This window comes from Urocampus carinirostris, chromosome 1 (genome assembly GCF_059441175.1).
Source record: "Urocampus carinirostris isolate Australia breed hairy pipefish chromosome 1, RoL_Ucar_1.0, whole genome shotgun sequence".
NCBI lineage: Eukaryota > Metazoa > Chordata > Actinopteri > Syngnathiformes > Syngnathidae > Urocampus > Urocampus carinirostris.
The window spans coordinates 47,345,223-47,365,349 of record NC_142349.1 but is presented as its reverse complement, the minus strand read 5'-3'; the positions used below and the strand labels follow the sequence as shown (position 1 = coordinate 47,365,349).

The 20,127-nt window shown below is 39.3% G+C and overlaps 1 protein-coding gene across 1 annotated transcript; it reads left to right on the top strand.

Moving 5' to 3' along the window:
* The first annotated feature begins 1,971 nt into the window (after positions 1–1,971).
* Positions 1,972–19,863, top strand: hs3st3b1a (heparan sulfate (glucosamine) 3-O-sulfotransferase 3B1a). The gene is made up of 2 exons (XM_088342669.1): positions 1,972–2,593; positions 18,799–19,863. Exons 1-2 carry the CDS (start codon positions 2,124–2,126, stop codon positions 19,430–19,432), a joined length of 1,104 nt encoding a protein of 367 aa, XP_088198795.1. The 5' UTR covers positions 1,972–2,123; the 3' UTR covers positions 19,433–19,863.
* Positions 19,864–20,127: the final 264 nt, after the last annotated feature.

Here is a 20,127-nt window from a genome sequence, read left to right as displayed (position 1 = left end):
GCATAATCTATGAAAAGACAGCATGTTGTATTTCTCAGGTTTACCCAATGCAGTGAATCATGAGAGCGTATCTCACACAGCCGTCTGAGGGATGAGATAAGGGGCTTAGATGAAACTGGGGTGGGGGGGAAACACTGACTGACATGGCTGCTCTCGGGGTAATCCTGCTAATACTTTGCAAGCTCAGGGGTGCGCTGGAGACACGGGCCTGTGACCCCCAAACCGAAACGACAAGCACGAAGTGTGGTTTGTGCACTACTGGTATGGCCTTCTGTGTCTTCACTGCGATTTCAAGTGGCTGTACCACACCCTTCTTCAACAGTAAATCATTAACATTTATGGATGCGTGATATGCTCTAATACCCTGTATACAGTATACATAATTGCTTGTGAATAAACACGTGTTCAACGTGTTTTTACAGGCAATTATGAGCTTTTATGAAGACACTTACCTCTGACTCAACTTGAACACGGACAGCACAACACCTGGAAACATGCCAAACAAGTCCAAACAAAAGGCAGCTGATTGCGCTGAGCTGTGACATACACTTAGTAAAAACTGAGAAAAGTATTAGAAAATATAATAATTTGGTGGCTTTAAAAAAAATAAAGGTACATCCTGGACTATTTACCTGTCATTTGGAAATTAACACATTTTGAGGATTTTTAGATAAGGAAGCATGATCCAGTATTTTGTTTTCTGTAGCACATGTCCAAATGTTGTTGTCGAATTGAGGATTCGAGATAGGAATACCGCAACCATATTAGCAATGTACAATGACATTGTCGTCTGCTACCAGTGACCAAGACGATCCAGATTGAAGCCGAAAATGGGAAAGACAAGATCAGTTTTCTGATTATTTTTTTTTTACATTTTTTGTGCAAAGTTGTTTATACGGTGTACACAGTTTGAAATGATGAACATATAAAATTCATGGAAAACTTAACAATTGTCAATTATACATTGAAAACAGTAAAGCTCGTTGTGCATTTTATAGTTTTGATCCAATAACTTGGCCTGTGAGTCTGCCATTCGAACCGGTTGGTCATTATATGATCACATTTGGAAAAAAGATGTATGAACAGAAATATAATGTGCACATTTGACAAAAAAAAATGTATCCTTCACATGACACAAAGACATAGGTGTTGATGTCTAAAAGATAAATAATGGCATAGGAAAAGGTGTGTTTTACTTGATAATCATATTAAAATTGATCAATTATTGATATTCATTCACCTGTCAACCTCTGCCGATAACTCCTCTTATTAAATATTTTATTTCCCCTTGCTAGGCACTAACAAACATTACATAAACAACACGGCAACTATTTACTCACAGCAAAACAGAATATCTACTATAAAAAACAATGTAATTTGTATGAACAAGTTGATTGCTTTTACCAGATATACCATGCAAAAAAAATCAGCATCTTTATAAGTTCTTTCCCTGATTGCAATAACTTTGGGGATATTTTACGTTGCAGTGCTTGATTTCTCAGACATCATATTGATGAGCAATCGTTGTCGTCTGCTACCAGTGACGATCAAGGTTAGAGCTGAATTTGGCAAAACGAGATCCGTCTTTTTTTCTGTTTTTTAAGAGAAAAAAAACATCCATACAACATTTGTTATACGGCGAACACAATTTAAAATGATCATAAGACGAATGAACAGCTATGAATTCCCCTTGACAATTTCACTTTACTAGAAATTTCAAAAGGCGACACCGCAAATGGTTGCATCATACAACCAAAAATAAAATTGAATTATTCATTTCGAGCGTGTGTAGCGCCACGGTTCATCAAGAGTTGTTCGTTTTTGGTTACATCGTCTGCATAGAAGTGACGCGAACCTGTAGCTATGGTGTTAATTTGAAGGATGTAACCGGAAGTAGATAATTGTAACGGCGGACTTGATACACTGATAAGTTGTTCCCTCCTGTTTATGTGCGTTCACAAGACGCTTGGCCAGTGGGGCGCGTACACCTGAGGAGCTTATCACAAATTAAAGCCATTTTTCAGAATCCAAATAAATAAAAAATGAAAATGCCCACTTCAGAAGTATAGCGAGAGAGGTGCACTTTGCCGGGATGCCCGCCACCAGGACCCCTACTTGCGCCTATGGAATATAGTCAGGGTCTCCATGGGCTCCATGTTGTGCCATCACCCCACGTGAAGAACAAACTGTTTGTCTTTTGCATCATGTTGTCTCTTTGGGTCTACATGGTCTACTGCTGCCTGGGCTACAGCTCAGCAGTACCCGCATTTAGATACGAGCGCGGGGGAGCTGTTGCGGAGCCGGGGCGCGGCGCCTCCCCTGCGCGCTCGTCCCGGGACTTGCTCAACAACAACGTGGAAAATGACGCTGACAGCAGAGGGGACGAGTGGGGAGATGGGGACGGCAACATGGCGTCTGCTTTCCTCAACGAGTCGGAGACTCAAAAGTTACCGCAGGCCATCATCATCGGGGTGAAGAAAGGAGGGACGCGCGCTTTGCTGGAGTTCCTGAGGCTGCACCCGGACGTGCGCGCCGCAGGGGCAGAGCCTCACTTCTTTGACCGCAACTACGACAAGGGCTTGGAATGGTACAGGTGAGTACTTTTGTCAACTCTATCTATCTCTTATCCATCGAGATGTCTAAACATCCATCTGTTTTCTATGGTGCATCGATCTACCTACCTATACCTAAGTGTCCATCCGTCCATCCTGTCGCTTCTATCTATCTGTCTGTCTGGCTGTCTGTCTGTCTACGAGTCTACCTGTCTACCTGGCTACCTGGCTATCTCCTACCTATTACGTTTTCCCCGTATTTTATACATTTTTGTATTTGACTATTTGTCAGCCTGAACAAAAAATGTGTATGTTTTTGTATTTTTGTTAAGGACTATTTTTGTTAAACTCATCTTGTTTTGCCCATTTCGGCTCTGTCTAGATTGTTTCAGTCACTAGTAGCAGAGGACAACTTTATCTTGGACTGCTAACATTGTCACGGTACCCCAGCAAATGTTATCCTCGATCAAAGATTTATTTGGTAAATAAATAGATAGATAGATAGATAGATAGATAGATACTTTGTTCATCCCCGAAGGGAAATTCACATTTCCAGCAGCATCCCTGAGCTGAGAACAATCGAGAACAATCGAAAATAACACGGGAGCTGCTGGAGTGGCTGCCATTCGTGACGGCGCCGGAAGAAAAGATTCAATTTGAATCATGTACAAACAAACAAACAATTGAATCATGTACAAACAAACAAACAAACAAAATATTCATGTTTCAATAAGTGGAGTGTTAATAAAATGGGGGGAAAATAATACTGATATAACCAGGTAAAACTAATTTTAAGTTACCTGTCCAAATGAATGTTGTGCCATCTCACCTTTCCCACTCTCTCTCCTCTCACCTTTCCCACTCTCTCTCCTGCAGTTGACTTGCTGCTGCTCGCTCCTGAAACTAATACTTACCTCTTTGTGTATTGTGCAGTCCCTTCTCTAGACAAGGTCTCACTCGGGTACAATGACAGTGAGCTTGGGGTTGAAATATATAAACTTGATACACAAATTATCTTTGTTTATGTTCTACGTATTATATCTTGCTGTGAGTAAATAGATGCCTCATGTGTTTGTAAGGTTTATTATTGCCTACTAAGGGGAATTGCAATCATTAGTAAAGGCAAAAATTGGCTTTAGTTGACAGATATGCTATTGGTCCAGCCATCCGTCCGTCTGTACCTGTCTGTCTGTCCCTGCGTCTGTCTACCTGCCTGTCTGTCTGTCTGTCCCTCCGTCCATCTACCTGTCTGTCCGTCCCTCCGTCTGTCTACCTGTGTCTGTCTACCTGCCTGTCTGTCTGTCTGTCCCTCCGTCCATCTACCTGTCTGTCCGTCCCTCCGTCCGTCTACCTGTCTGTGCGTTTCTGAGTCCATCCGAAGATTTCATTGATTGAACTATGTCAAAATGATCCCATTTGATAGATTACAAGCCTGGTGGCTTAAATGTAGTGTCCGCCCCCCATGATCAGAGGTCAGGGGTTCAATACCTGGCTGAGTCATACCAAACGCTTACACATAAATTGTACCCGCTTGGCACTCAGCATAAAGGGTTGGAATGAGGGGACTTTGGATAATAAGTTTCTCACACAAAAAATAAAACATACCGTGAAACCTCTCAAAAAGAGATTTTGTAACTAACAGGGCTTTCCATAAAACATTTTTTAATAAGTAACTTGTTGTTAAAAGTTCAAATGTAACTTATCAGATTTTTACGTCAACACAGGTCACAACCCAGCCGCCAAAATGTCTGTTTTCTATCTGTGTTATTTACCAAGTAAATAGTAGATTTATTTGTGTGACCTTCATCAGTGTTCCTGGAATATTTGCAGAGCTTCCAATCTAATCAGTTGCCCTTAATAAATATAACATAAGTTACATAATTGTATTCCTGTCGAAGTTTAAAGTTATGATTCAACAGACCTCATCAGGCTCCCCCTCGACAGCTAAGCACATAATTCAAGCCGATTAATCCGTGCTTCTATTGATTTGTTGTCAGCCATTTGTTTTCATCTTGAAACTCCAGCAGACATGAGAAATCAGGTCAGGGATCAGCTGCTCATTTGTAACTCAGTTGCATTCCATCCTAACGCTGATTTCAAATGGCTTATCTTCTGAGGAATATGTCACAAACTTCATGTATTTTCCATTCCAAAAATTTAGATGTGGGATTGTGTGAAGAAGGATGTTGTAAAGAATTAGAATTAGAATGAGAAGTGGAAATTCTATTATTATCATTGATAACAACTTGGTGAACATTATTCACAACAAGATTAAACATAGCACTCCAAAATAAACTCATTATGAAGACTTAAAAGAGAAAAAATGAGATTAAAATGTCAGGATAGAGATGCAAAAAATATTTAAAAAGTAGTGCTTGAAAACATGGGCAGCACGGCGGCGCAGTGGTTAGAGCGTGTGCGGCACAGTTCTGCGGTCATAAGGTCAAACCTCCTGTGCGGAGTTTGCATGTTCCTCCGGGCACTTTGGTTTCCTCCCACATTCCAAAAACATTCATTTCAGGTAAATTGGCCGGTCCAAATTGTCACTAGGTGAGAATGAGCGAGCTAATTGTCTGTCCCTGTGTGCCCTGCGACTGGCTGGCAACCAGTTCAGGGTGTTCCTTGCCCACTGCCTGAAAATAGCTGGGATGGGCTCCAGCACCCCCGCGACCCTACTGAGGATTAGCGGTGCAGATAATGGATGGATGGATAGATAGTGCTTGAAAACTAGCCTAAGTTCTAGGTGCAGCACAACATTATTGTAATGAAAAATAATGCAATACGATTTATCAGCACTACAATTCCTAAATAAGTCGAAAAATAAGACCTGAATACCCATTTTTCTATACATAGGTAAGATATATATTTTTCACAGTCTTTAGCAGTTGTTTTAGGTGGTGATTGCCCTGGGTAAGAAACTCTCTGCGGAACCTGTTAGTCCTTGTTTTAAGGGACATATAGTGCCTACCAGAGGGGAGCAGGTCAAAGAGGTGGGGGTCAGGCTGAGAAAAGCCCTTTATAATGTTGTTGGCTCTGCTTTCGTATTGCAAGCGGGCAGTGTCACCCAAACTGGGAAGAGAGAGGCCAATGATTTTTCTGGGCTGCGTTGAGAGAGTGTATAGTAATATCTGCCTGCTGCTGCTCCCAGAAGATGCATGTGAGAGGGCAGGGATTCGTACTTAACAGTCAAGGCATCAGATGGACGAATAAATCAGTTTCCATGCAGTCCACAATATAGAAGGGTAGCACTCTTCCCAGGGCAGATTGTGCCTAAACTGTTTTTAGAACTCTAAGACAGGTTTACGAAATGGTGTTTTTGTCAGTCTTTCACGGGTCAAATTCATTCATTATTAGCATCTTTATTAAGCCCTTGCAAGCACCTTTTGATCGCATATCTTCAACACATTAGAGGCAGGTGCATGTTCTGTTGGTTTAGCAGCGCTGAGATCAAGCTCGATAATACTACCTCTTAAATGCGGACTTATACAGAAAGCATGCTTACGTGCGGTACAAACGGCCTAGTGTGAGTGCGCCTCAAGTGTATTTTCCTACAACAAGACCAATGGAGTATGTAAAGCTTAATAGGTAATATCAGCAAGTTGTGCGAAAAGTGCAAAAACACCCCACTACAACTTTTTCCAGCATACCCCACAATTTTGTCATACCACTCGAGGTTATCTCAGGGTTAAAAAATGTGAATCATCCTAATTGACAGTTGAGTAAATCCAATCATCCACAACTTCCACTCGCATGCAGCCGTGCATGCATGCGTGGGAAGCTGCTGATTAGCCAGTTTCTCTTCACCTTCCATGGACAAACGGAAAAGCTTGGGAGAAATAGGCAGTTGCTGGGTGGGCCAATCAGCGGTGGCATTGAGTAGTGCCCAGCCCTGATTTGTGTTTCTGCGCTGCTAGAGCTCAACACAGCAGGGTGGCGATCACAAGGAGGCACGTTTGGTGTCGGAGCCTGTCGTCTGGTCGCACGCTTCGTCCCTTAAGCCGTGGGAACAATTTCCACTCCGCACCATGCAATTTTTATGCACTTAACTACATCTTCGCGTTAAATCAAGCTCTTCTCACTGGATGTGACTTAATTGCTCGAATCATGTTTTACCCCTTGAGGATCCACACTCAGAACAATCAGCGGCCTTCGTACTAACACAATGAGGATGGGTTAATCCTCCGCTGAGCCCCTTGGGGGAAGATCACTAGCAGCCAGTGGCATATAGAGGGCAGTAAATTTAGACCGAGCCTTTAGAAACGTGCAGTGGCATTATGGAGTGCATGAAAGGGGACTCCAGCGAACCCCTGAGGTCTGCATTAAATCCGACAATAAAGAAGAAGACAATTAGGGTGAAACATGTTTTTCTGCATTCACTTTGTATGCAAATGAGCACAGAAGGGGGAAAGTGCCTTTTGACGATAGTCAGCAGGGGGCCAACACAATGGGGACTTTCAGTGGATTGGGCCCAAATTAAGATTTTGGTGAGTTTTCACTTTAACAGATCTGCAGGTTTCTAATTCTACCAAAGGACAGATTAATCCGGGTCCTCTCAACCAATAGCCGCTCTTGCTAGATTGTCACAATAGCCAGCGCTACTGTGACCGAGCATAACTATGAACGCGGTCAGCATTTCGTCAGCGTTTCGTTTCACACGTTTTCCTGAAATATTTCTGCAAGCCTTACGGACAATAAAACCACACCCAGCTCCATCATCTCTTCCTGCAACCCTATGGTGCACATTGTCAATAGTGATAATGTGTACCGCCTCACTTTTTTCTTGCTACAACGGGCCTTTAGGCTTTTGCCTGCAGCGATTTGTCAAAGCTACAGCACTGACACCCGGTGCTTTGGAAACATAGAAGTTCACTCGGCACCAGGCCCCCAGAGCTGTTCCCCACTTCCTTATCGCTCTTTTTTGTAGTCTCTTCAGAGAGAATGCACTGCTTCCTGCGGTTGCCTCTCGCTTTCTCACCACTGGGGAATCCCTGACAGAAAGTCAAAACAGCTTTGAAAAGCAACAATCTGCCAATGCCATCTTTTTTTGTTGGCTTTGATACCATTGTTTGCCTTCGTTCATGCTCCCAGGCCAGCATACAACCGAGCCTGCAAGCACACTGGCCCTGCAATGTCTGGATTACAGAAAAATGGATTCCTCCCATCAGGAACATAATTACTGAACTCTTTATTTGGCATTATTGGACTCATTTTTATGTGCTTATTTTAAAATTGATGTCATGTTCAACATTTCGTAAGAATAAAATCTATTCTACCAGAGATTCTTGTCATCATAAGTGATGCTCATTTGGTTTATCACATTATCTCCAGTTAGTGGGGTATTGTACCCAAAATATGAGAATGTTAGTGATAATTTTAAATGAAAGACTGTCACAGACCAGAAACGGACACAGGACCCAATAGCGCTCGTTTTTTCAGTTTTTATTGAAAAAGAGGGAGAGTAGGGCTTGCTTCCCCGATCCGATGGCTGACGGACAAAAGGAGCGAGCGGTGCGGAAGTGGCACTTCCGTGTCTGGCGAGGAGGATCGGAGACAGGCGGGAATAGCAAGTCGTTGGCCGGGACTGGAGATCAAAGGCGATGTCGAGTTCGTAAGCAAGGTCGGTAGCAGGAGGCAGGCAGGTAACGGGGGAAAACAGGTCAGGTAACAGGCAGGCAGAACGGGGCGTAATCAGGTCCAGAAACAGGTTGGCAACAAAGATCAGGCAGAAAAAAGCAGGGCAAAAACGGAGTCGGACGAAAAGGCTAACTGAGCTGAACAGTTCGCATAACGATCCGACGGCTTCCTCTTAGAAGCCAGGGGTTTAAAAAGAGAGTGACAGCCAATCAGCTGTCAGGGCTGTTGGCGCCAATTAATCCGCCGCAGCTGCGCTCAATAGGCAATCATGACAAAGACTCTACCCTTATCTTACCTTGTGAAAAAGTTATCAGCTTGATTTCCTAATAGACCATTTAGATTACTTCTGAATTTACCACTAGTAAGGGTGGAAACTTTAGGTCGTAGTTTTGAAGGTTTTACATTACAATTATGCATTTCACGGATACATGCACTGGCTGAAAACATATAAATATGTATAATTTGACACAGTTGTTTTATTAATTTCTCATTATTCTAACATTGGCAAAGAAATACAATATTTTATATTTGCTATTCTTTTTTAAATTGACTTATATAAATGTGTGATGGATTAAGGAAACTGATGTAAGTTAGGTTAAAACATTTGGCCAGTGGCCGGGACACCGATCTTTTTTTTTTCCTTACTCGTACACACGAATAACCATACACGCGAATATCCACAATGTTATGTTTCATTTTATCTTGGTTGGTTAATGGGTGGGTAGGTGTATCCCTTAACTACTAGGATTGTAGGGGCACCTTTTCCTGTGGTTTTGAAACACCCAGAATAAAACCAAAATAATACATTTGGTACCTGTTATTAAGCAATAAACTTGATATTTTGCTGTAAATTTGTAGTATGTTTGTGGTATTTCTGTATCATTACATTAGTAGTATTTTGTTGTATTTCGGAAGTAGCATTTTTGTAGCATTAGTGTTTTTTTAGCATTAGTATTATTGTAGTATTTCTGTAGTAATTCCGTTGTATTTCTGTTGTAGTATTTCTGTCACAGTATTTCTAGAGTGGTATTTTTGTATTGTAGTATTACTGCCAAGGTACCTTTGTAGTATTTTTGAAAGGTAAATCAAAATAATGTAAAATTAGGTCCCTGATTTTATTCACTGAATTTGATATTCAGTTACATTGTGTAGTATTGATATACTATTTCAGTCATACATTTGTAGTAGACAGACATAAAGGACTATGGGGACAAACCTGGCACCAAAAAATGTTAGTAGTGGTCTGGAGAGGGATGGGCATCACCAGGCTGTACTTGACCAAGGCACACCACAGGAAATGGGGCCCTACGACCCTTGTCTTTCCTGCACTAGAATGTCACAATGCGGCTTAAAATGAATCGTTTTGGTGTTCTTTTTCCATTTTATTGCAGAACAGCAGTGAAGTTCAAACATCAGAGTCTATTCCATTCAAACAGCCTCCTCACAGCCCATAACAGACAACTAGCAAGCAATCTTTGCGTTTGAAACCCAGTACGCACACAATGGCAATCAGTCCGGATTTGAGCATTTTTCCTCCACTGCGATCAAAGTCAGTCCTTGTGCAATTATCATACGGTGTTTGGAGTATATTTTCAAAGACGAGGAAAACCCCTGGAGATACTAACAGTCAGCAGATGCAGTCAAAGAAGGAAAGTTTGGTACACATTGATAATTGATTAAATATAGAGGTGGGTGATGCGGCCAAAAAAACAAAACAAAATCTTGATTTGATCAGTTCTTCTTATCGAGATACATCTTTGAAAATGTATTATTTGAATAATTCAGACTTGAAAAATAGTATCAAATTTGCATTGAGTTGAAGAGTAACCCCCAAATTTAATTAAAGCACTTTATTATTTTTCATTGCTCGTTGTACCACTTAAGAATACATTGCTTTCAATCTACTAAGAGGGCTCTTTTTATGTCCTTTACCATCACATTTAACCGTCACATGACACAATTGATCGTAATAATGCAGTGTATTCATTGGCACATTACTTTTATTCCGATGGTTATGCAGTTCATACGTTTCTGTTCTCCTAACGGCGTTATTTTTTTAGAATAGAGGTAATATAATAAATTATTTTTTTCTGCCGTTACAATGGCGTTAGTGTTACTGATGGTCAAAAGCAGTGTGTTACTTTGGCTGCAGAAGTCCGACAGGCGTGTGCCCTCCTTGGCACATCTGATGCCGTGTTCAGCGGCGCAGTTTTCAACTCCCCTTAAAGTCATTGGTGTCACGTCTTTTTTGATCATGTCACCATTCAAAAGAGCGACTACCATATAATTCGATAGTGATTACAAATATAGTATTTACTAATGTGCAGAAAGAAAATGCGAATGAGGGTGCTGTAACCCTCTCGTGTCATTCGCAAACTAAACGGCTCTAGGAAGTGAACAAAGGCATCCGGTTACCCACCATTCAATACCGGGTTCCCTCAGAGACGCCTTTTTTATCTTATGATTGGTTATTACAAATTCTTTGGGGATTTTTGTGTTGGTGACTTTAAATTTGTTGAGCGTACAAGGTTAAAACCTTTTTGTAGTTTATCTTTATTTTTAAGATGTATAAATATTTTAATTATATTTCCTGTGTTTTTCAGTGTTAATGTGTTTGTAAAAAAAAGTTTATTCTTTTTTCCTCTTTTATCTTTCTTTTGTTATTGTGTTTTTATTTCTTATTTTTTCACCTTTTTTAGTCATTCCGTACATACTGTTACGTAAGAATTGGTAGTGTAAGGATTAAAGCAACAAAAAACATCTGAAGAGTTGTTTGGGGCCCAAAAGCTGGCTCTTTTTAGTGAGCAGAGCTGAAAAAGCCGGTTCCATACAAATATTTCTACAAGTAAGCGCAGTGTTTCGTATTTGCTCAGAACATTTCCAATTTTTTTTTAAAACTTCTTTTTAAAGGAACGGAAGTAGTTACTTTCCCAAGGTGACTAGTTATTTTTACTATAGAGTAATTCAGTTAGCTCGGTTAATTTTTGGAAGAAGTAGTGAGTAACTGAAATTACTGGGTACAATGTTTGAAACATTACCCGGTGCTAACACCTTGTGGTGTGGATGCTTTTTAAAGGAGCTGTATAGAATCTGTCTTTTGCCATAATTGAACCTTTGTCAGCTCATCATTTCTTAGATCTTTTTGTTTCATCTTTCTTGAATGAATTTACTTTTATTGTCATTCTTTGTAACAATGCACACAGAATGAAATGTCGATACACCTGACCCGTACAGTTAAACTGTAGCGAGCCGATGCAGCCGCAGCCAAACAGGGCGCAGCCATTTTAGTCATTAGGTGACCAAACCCCCCAATTCCAACCCTTAATGCTGAGCGCCAAGCAGGGAGGCAATGAGTACCAATGTTGTAAGTCTTGAACCAGCGACCTCCCAGTCTCAGAGCGGGCGCCCTACCATCTAGGCTACTGAGCTTACGGTTTGGATTGGCATTTGGACTTTACTTGAAGCAGTCCTTTTCATCGTTTTACCATTTTCATGCTACATTAACAAATAGAATTGTATTAAAACGAGCATGACGTCACCCGAAACCCAAAACAGCCCCTAACAGCACTGCTAAAAGTAATATAAAAGCAGATAGGCGCTGTGGAAAATAAAGCGTAAGGCCTCTTTCAACTCAGTTAAGCATTGTTAACACAAATATAAAATATCTTACTGTCAACTTTTGAAGGAGAGCACAAATGACACACCCCACCTTTAAATCATTTTTTGAAACGTAACCCTTGCATTATGTTATTATTTTCAGTTTTACAAAATTAAAGCAAAAGTTGATTTTGGTGGAGGATCTTCAAAATAGTGAAAAAAAGAATGATAATAATAATGATATCAGTTTCTAGATATTCATATATACAGTTACGTTAAAGTGCCCTTTGTTACCTTTCTGGATGCAGCCATGGGGTAGTTCTCCAGAGATTTAATGTGCGAAATCTAAAATGAAGGACACGTAAGTGCGGGGAAGTCCAAAACATTGGTTGTAAATTGGTCTCGACATAATTCAAGGATGAGTTTAAGTACAATACAGTACAGTACATGGAATGAACGATTTTTTTTCCATTAAGGACAACTGTTTGTGCCCCCTCTAAGATTACTGTGGAAATGTACTTTCCAGAATTAACAGTTGGACACACTGCTTCTAACATTTGGAATTTGTCTACCAAGTTTTTGTGTTGTGGAAGAAAAAAATTCTGTTATGTATAGGAAGGTTAATATTGATGTGTAATTAAAATGTTCTAGACTTTCTATTCTCATAAGCATATGCCATATCATCCAAATGATAAATGTCTGGTGTACAATGTGCTGCTAATGCATGGCATGCACTTACTTAAAGCTGAGCACTAAAATGGAGGCCGGCTCTATTTATACTGCTGTTCAGCATCACTTGAGAAAGATCTCGCACGTAACGCCATGTGATGATGGTTCCCTGTCATCGCGATATGATGGATGGCCTCTGTGGATCGTTTGATTCAAGTCTGGAACTTGTCTTCTTCTCAATTGCTGCGATTATTCCAAGTGGCCACATACCAGCACCTCTCATCCTTTTCTTGGAGTGAGAAGCGATCACCAGAGTCGCTCAAGCCGCCGAGGCGCTTCAAAAAGTCTGATTCAAATTTAAAACACAATGGAACATTTGATTATGCTCTGGCTTTCGTCTACATAGAGATTTGCTGTCATGTGGCAGGACTGTAAAGTCAAATACAATTAAGACCCTCTATGTACAGAGACAGTATTTTAAAAGTGGAATATACAGTATTTGCTAGGTTTTTCTTTGTCCCCATACCTGGATTTAATTTTTTTATTTTTATTTTTTCAAAAAAAAGTTGCATTCATAATATTATTCTATAGCTTATGAATGACCTATTGCAACATTCAATGCAGCTTGGTCATCCTGGAAGGCGGTTTACCTCGTGTGCACTCCCTTCTCTGGGTCTTCTTTTCCTCTTCGTAAGGTTTTGAGTTTGTCCTTGCCCTCATGTATGTTTTACATCAGGTGATAGTGTAATAATAGTCTGTAGTCTGTAATAGTCTGTGCTCTGTGCAGCCGTCTGAGACTTCTTGTGATTAAAGGCTATACGAAATATGACTTGCATTTACAATATATTCACCTATATACACCTTGTATGTCGATAGAAATACACTGACTTCAGAGAAAAATATGTGAGAAGGGTTTGTACGGGTGCTAAATCCTTAAAAATGTTTGAATTGGAAAGTTGTGTTTTCAAAGGTTTAAAGGAGCTTGAATTTTAGTTAAAGTGCTTATAAATGCTTAAAATTGTTGCCATGTTTCACAAGAAGTCTGATTAAAAATGATGCCAACACTCCTCTCTGGAGGTTTTGCTTTGCCTTTGCATTTCTTCTTCCCTCAAAATTAACAGGAACTGGCATTACTTTGTATGCCATTGGCAATAAAGTGTCATTGCCCCATACTGGTCGCGCCCATCAGAAAAGGTGCCTGCTACATCTAAACATGGCATAATGAAATGTGCATTAGTGCAAGGATAACATATTGATTATGGACATTTATTAACAGGCCATGCAAACAAATCAAGGTATATTTCCCAGTGGTAAATCAAAATGGGAAGAACTTCCTGCAACTGAAAATGTAGACTGCCATTTTTACCCGACACCCATATGGGGAGAGATTTGTCCAACAAAACATATATTTGCGATTTACTCGACATCTAAAAATCATATGTCCCGATTAATGTACACGCAAGAATAAAAATTGCATAGGTAAATCGCAGATATATTCGTGGCTCTGCAAAATACGTGACTCACACTAAATTTATTCTTTTAATGGTACTGGAGGAATTGGAAAATTGTTTTTTAATGTTCTTAAAAAGTTTCAGATTTGACCTTCGCCCATCAAGTGAGAAATTCGCTCAAGTCTAAACCAGAGGCATCATCACAGAGGATGCACATGAAGTCTTACCTTTGAACCTGCCCTCATGATGGCAGTCAAAAGAATCAAAGACATCAAAAACTCAGTGGCTGCTTCGGTGGCTACACCTGATTGCTAGTGAGACTAAATAAACAGCACAACACATATCAAATAACATAGCCACTCCTCGGCCGACTTCTGTCTTCTGCAGCTCACTTTATCTTCAATACACTTATTGCTTTACTCCTCTTAAGTGCCTTTGTTATCTCCAGCCTTTAAAGGATTCTCAGGACTGTTAAGAGGGTGGAGTATGTTTATGTGCTAGCGACTACAAACTGACCAGAGCACATAAACTGGAAGAAGCAGTAAAATTTTGTGAGGTGCACAGTCCTTCCTGAATGTCCCAAAATGGCATTTTTGGGAAGGACATATTTCACTTGCATTGTTTGCATTTTAAGACACTATGGCTGTGTTTATGCTGTAGGGAAAGTTGATCTAGTACTGGTCTGTATGCCTTTATGTAGGTTGTGGATATCAACCGATTGAAAGTCACAATGTTTCATATTTGACGACTAGATGGCAGTGTTGTCTAATGCCAACAAAAATCAGTGTGGCAGCAAGCAACAACCCAGCAGACAAACATGGCAGAGACCTAAATGGGGATTCCACTATGTAAAAGAAATACAAATGTCTTGACCTATGATTTTTCTATAAAAATGAACATTGGTATGATAATTTGTGCCTTTTAGCATTGTATTTAAATCAATGTTGTTGTTTTTTGTTTGAATGAAAGTCTTTTTGTACCAATAGGAGGCACTAAATAACAGCAATTAAAATGAAAAGTTGGGTTGCATTTTTGGTTAGTGTAATAATTAGTTGCAATAAATAGTTGCAAATTATTAAAATTGCAATAAGTACTCTTTTTTTTCTTTTTGTTGCAACATGGTGACCAGAGTAAGTGAATGTCAATGCGTGAATGTCATTTTCTCTCTGTAAGTCTAGCATGACATGAGCAATGTCAGTTCAGTTCAGTTCAGTTCAGTTCAGAACATTTAATGTCATTGTCATCCATTCACAGTTAAAAGAAAATGCAAAGATGCATAAATATTCAGAGTAAATATAAATAAAAAGCCATGTCTGACAGTATTTGAATGCAACATGAATTCAAATGCTGTTTTCGTCAGTATTTAGGTTCCGTAGCATCTCTCTTTTAATTCATACATGTTAAAATAAATGTTTCATAAGTTGCCATTTAAATCACTATTGGTGATTACTATTTTCCAGACTATCAAACACAATAAAATGTATGTAAATTCTAGTCCAGAAAATACAAATTATGGGGTGTATTTTGCACAAAGACCTATATAGAAAGAAAATTCACTGTGGTTATTTTACTCATTTTCTTGGTGGTCCGCTTGTGTGCATGTACATTAAGGGATGCACGATAATTGCACCAATGTTGTTTGTGCCTTTCACACTTTGCTTGATTAGCTATGAAGACCAAACCAATGTGATCTCTCTGGGTCTCTCTAGGGTGAAAAAGGTGTCAGGGTGCAGAGGTGTACTCATTGTGAAAGTGGCACTTATTTGTTTCTACCAATGCAAATAGTCCCTAAACATTCACAGTTACGTTGTCAAACAACTAAATCATATCTATTAGGTTTTTTTCCTATTTATTATAAAATGGCTGCATTTTGATTCAGGAAACTGCTTGAGCATGTAAAACCTCACACTATAATCACGACATGTCATGGCATAAGAGCAAACACTTTAATTACACGGCTGCACTCCTGTCCCTATTGAACATTTGATTTTTTTTTTTTTTTCTAAAGGAAAAACTTTCGAGTATCCCCAATTAAAGTCATTATAGTATTATGTAACTATTCAAAATTCTTGAATACTGGATTCTAGGGTTGCAACGACTATTTCAATAGTACACTAGTCACAGACTATTGAAACGATTCGTCGAATAATCGGATGGTTATTGATTTTATTTTATATTTAACATGATCGTTATTTAATTATGGTGCATATAATTATAAACACGAGAAAATGGGTGCGATGAATAATACATTGTTTATTGAACATTGTCCAAATTCTTAAAAAAAGAAAAAAAAACAATTTGGTGTTGTGCTCGGTCAGTCGAGACATAGATCCGTAAATAAACATCTGTCCATAAATAATAATAACAATAAATTAAAATCAAATTAGTAAATGCTTACTTGTAAACCCAGAAGAAACACATTTACAGCAGAAGAACAGTAAATAAAACACATATGATGTCCATTTTGTGAAGTACATTCAGCGGTCAACTGAAAAGGTTGTAACAAGTAAAACATATGTTTGTCTGACACAGTCGGGCATAACGGTCAAGTTCTCTTTCATAGCGAAATATAATGGAATTTACTTCAATGTTTCCGAGGTAAGATAGTCTCCATTTCATTCAAAAGTCCAATGTGATCTTTAAATGCTTGTGTGTCACCGAGTTACTGCCATTATACGCAAGTTCTGCTTTGCAAACATTGCAAGTAGTCTTTCCATTGGCCGTATCCATGCTAAAATGCTACTTAACTTTAGAGGTTTTGGTACGCGTAGTTGATGTTGACATAGCTATCTCTGGATGTCTAAGTTACCTCTCGATAGAGACCCTATACCCATACCAAGAAACGTGTTTTGAGGTTATGACCATGAAAACTAAGAATTCCTTTGGCTGACAATCATGCAATATTCTTTCTTTAAAAAACAACAACAAACAAAAAAAAAGTCATATTGCCTTTAGCGCCTTCATTATTTTGTAGAATTCCATTTTTTTCATTTAAATATTTTTTTAAAAAATTCTGGTTGACAAACAAAATTAGCATGTGTTTGCAAATAATTGGAAAGGACAGATATTCGTTATTGAAATTAGAAGTAGAGTTAGCAAAAATATCATGCAGTAAGTAAAAGACTAACGAGTAAAAACAAATAATTTTTCAGTGTAAAGTAAGTGTTGACTTGGTTACTTGCTGCCTGCTTCCTTTTTCAAGTGAAACTCAAGATCCCGTTAGTTGAGTTGTTTATCCAATATTCCTGACAAGCTATCTAAGTTTGCCCCTAATGCAACACCGTGTTTGGCTTAAAGCTAATCCCCTTCGTATCACTTTAGCCATTATTCAGTCGGGGCGGCAGTTAACAGGCTACATTATGATCAACTGGAGGCATCCGAGGTCAAGACGAACATGCTGTCAGCGCACTAAATAACTTTGAAGGTTTGTCTGCGCGGATTCCTATAATCTCAACAATCTTTAGAGGGAATTACAGAGAAACACGAGATGAAAAGGTGCAGGCGAGTCAACGGTCTTCCCGTGACATTAAGAAGCGTAACGCCGTCTATTCAGGGCCAAACCGTCTTTTGTGTGTGGTAATGAAGGTGCGCGGTATTTCAATGTGTGATCTGAAAGATGATAGAGGTTTCACGCCTGATTTAACGCAGCAGGGAGAGTTTGAACATTTTCTTTTTAGGCTTGGTATTTAGAAATTGGCTTGGCCCTCACATGTGAGAGCTTGTCATTCCGTAGAACTGTTATTGCTGTACACTCTATCCACATTTGTCTTTACGATGACAGCAGAAGCTGGAGCCTCACGATTTTCTGCTTCTAATAGAGCCAGCCTGACGAATTGTATCAACCAATTTTCGGTACATTTATCCTTTTTGATGTTCCACAGGATGTTACTCAGCCCTTAAGAAAGACAGGGGTTTCAAATTGAGCTTGAGGATTTTTTTCCCCCATTTTTTTCTCAATTATGAGAATTAAATTTGTCCTAATTGTCATTGATAACAACATAGTGAACATCGTTTACATATATAAATACTTAGAAGAGAAAAATATGATAAAAAGAATGTCGGGATAAATGGGAAAATATATATACAAGGTTGTGCTTTTTTATTGGTTAATAGTGCAAGGAAAAAAGTACATTGGAACAACAGTGCAATGAAAAATACCGCCATAACATTAAGCTGTAACAAAATGTCTAAATATCTTAATGCATAAGGTTTGAACACTTATTTGCATTAGGGCTTAAATTATGGAGATAACGTATTAAATGAAAAAAAATGGAAAATAAGTATATATATATATATATATATATATATATATATATATATATATATATATATATATATATATATATATATATATATATACGTTTTTTTTCTTTTTTTTTTTTTTTTCAAAAGGGCCTTAACAGCATACTCTCTGCTGCTATCCCCTGGCCTGTGTCATAATTGTAGCTCATTCAGCATGCGGGTGAAAGTATGTTCATTTCTTAGATGCGCTAAAATAAAGTTTTTTTTCACCTCTCTTGGGGTTTGGGTTGACATTTGGACTATACTTGAAGAAGATCTTTTTTTCATTTCACCACTTTCATGCTACATTGATAAAAAGACATTTTTAAAAAAACATGCGGGGATGAGCATGACGTCACTCTCCAGCATTTTCTCCCAGCCCTCATTCCTCTAACGGTTAAAGTCTAACCCAATGTGTGCTGCTAAAAGTCAGATACAAGTAGATAGGTGCAGTGAAAAATAAACGGCTCTTTATACTCAGTCGCCCATTGTTAACAGGTACTTGATAGAGAAAATATTTAACTTTCAACTTCTTAAGGACACCCCAAACGACACGCCCCACCTTCAAGAACGAATGACGCCAAGCTAAACATGCTTTTCTGTTTTTCCTTTAGGGAATTAATGCCAAAGTCTTCTGAGGGTCAGCTGACCATGGAGAAGACGCCAAGCTATTACATCACGAGGGAGGTTCCTGCTCGTATCCACGCCATGTCTAAAGATACCAAGCTGATAGTGGTTGTCCGAGACCCGGTCACTCGAGCCATCTCGGACTACACGCAGACCCGCTCCAAGAAGCCGGACATTGCGTCTTTCGAAAGCCTGACCTTTAGGAACACTTCGGCTGGTGTGATCGACACAGCATGGAGCGCCGTTCAGATTGGCATGTACGCTAAGCACCTACAGCGTTGGCTCCAGTACTTTCCCATGGAGCAGTTGTTGTTCGTTAGCGGTGAACGGCTCATAAGCGATCCTGCTGGGGAGTTGGTACGTGTCCAGGAATTTCTCGGTCTTAAGAGAGTGGTCACAGAGAAACATTTTCATTTTAATCCAGCGAAGGGCTTCCCTTGCCTGAAAAGACCAGAGGGCAACAGCAAACCACACTGTCTTGGCAAAACCAAAGGCAGAACTCATCCTAATATTGACCCGAAGGTGGTGCAGAGACTACGGGAGTTCTACAAGCCCTTTAACAAGAAGTTTTATCAGATGACTGGTCAAGACTTTGGCTGGGACGGACAGGAAGATGAGTAAAGCAATGCTCGATCCTTGAATATTGTGTGTGTTTTTATAGAATAATACCATCAAAAAGGTGTAGAGTATATTTGCCAGATATGTAGAGAGTTCTATTTTATCATAATTTATTTCTATTTTGAGAAATTTTGTTGTGTAACCAGGTTTACTCTTGATCAGGGATTTCCACATTGTATTGTGTACACCACTGAGGGATACTGTCTGCTATCTTCATTCATTTGTTTTTTTTCCCAAGTTAGCTGATGACCTTCAACCTTTTGTTTTACATTTAAGAACTAATCTTGCTGCTACCAGTGGTCCTTTATAACAGCGTGTGCTGTCCTATGAAACTATGCTAGACATATTCAATTCTCCTGTGTGCTGTTTTACTGTGAAATGTGCATAGCTGCTAGGTTAAATTCAATATAAAATAAAGATTACCCTGAATTTTACATTGGACATAGCGTTGTGAAATATTTCAAATCTGAGATGTTTTTCATACATTTATTACAATTCTATCCTCCTAATTTGTCATTATTTTTTTAATGTGGTGTGCTCACATTAATGACCAATGGTGAGATGCTATAAAATGGTTGTCACATTTTACTGGGAAACCCAAACACAGGAAGCCAGAACAGAAGCAGGTGTGCGCAAAAATGGGGGTTGTATTTAATGACAAAATATCTTTCTTTATGGTTTGGATATTGTCCGGTTTA

What these genes read in the sequence shown, in the direction of transcription:
- hs3st3b1a (XM_088342669.1), top strand. Translation starts at nt 2,124, where the DNA reads ATGGAATATAGTCAGGGTCTCCATGGGCTCCATGTTGTGCCATCACCC. An exon ending in AAGGGCTTGGAATGGTACAG is followed by an intron (nt 2,594 to 18,798) that starts GTGAGTACTTTT and finishes TTTTTCCTTTAG; the next exon opens with GGAATTAATGCCAAAGTCTT.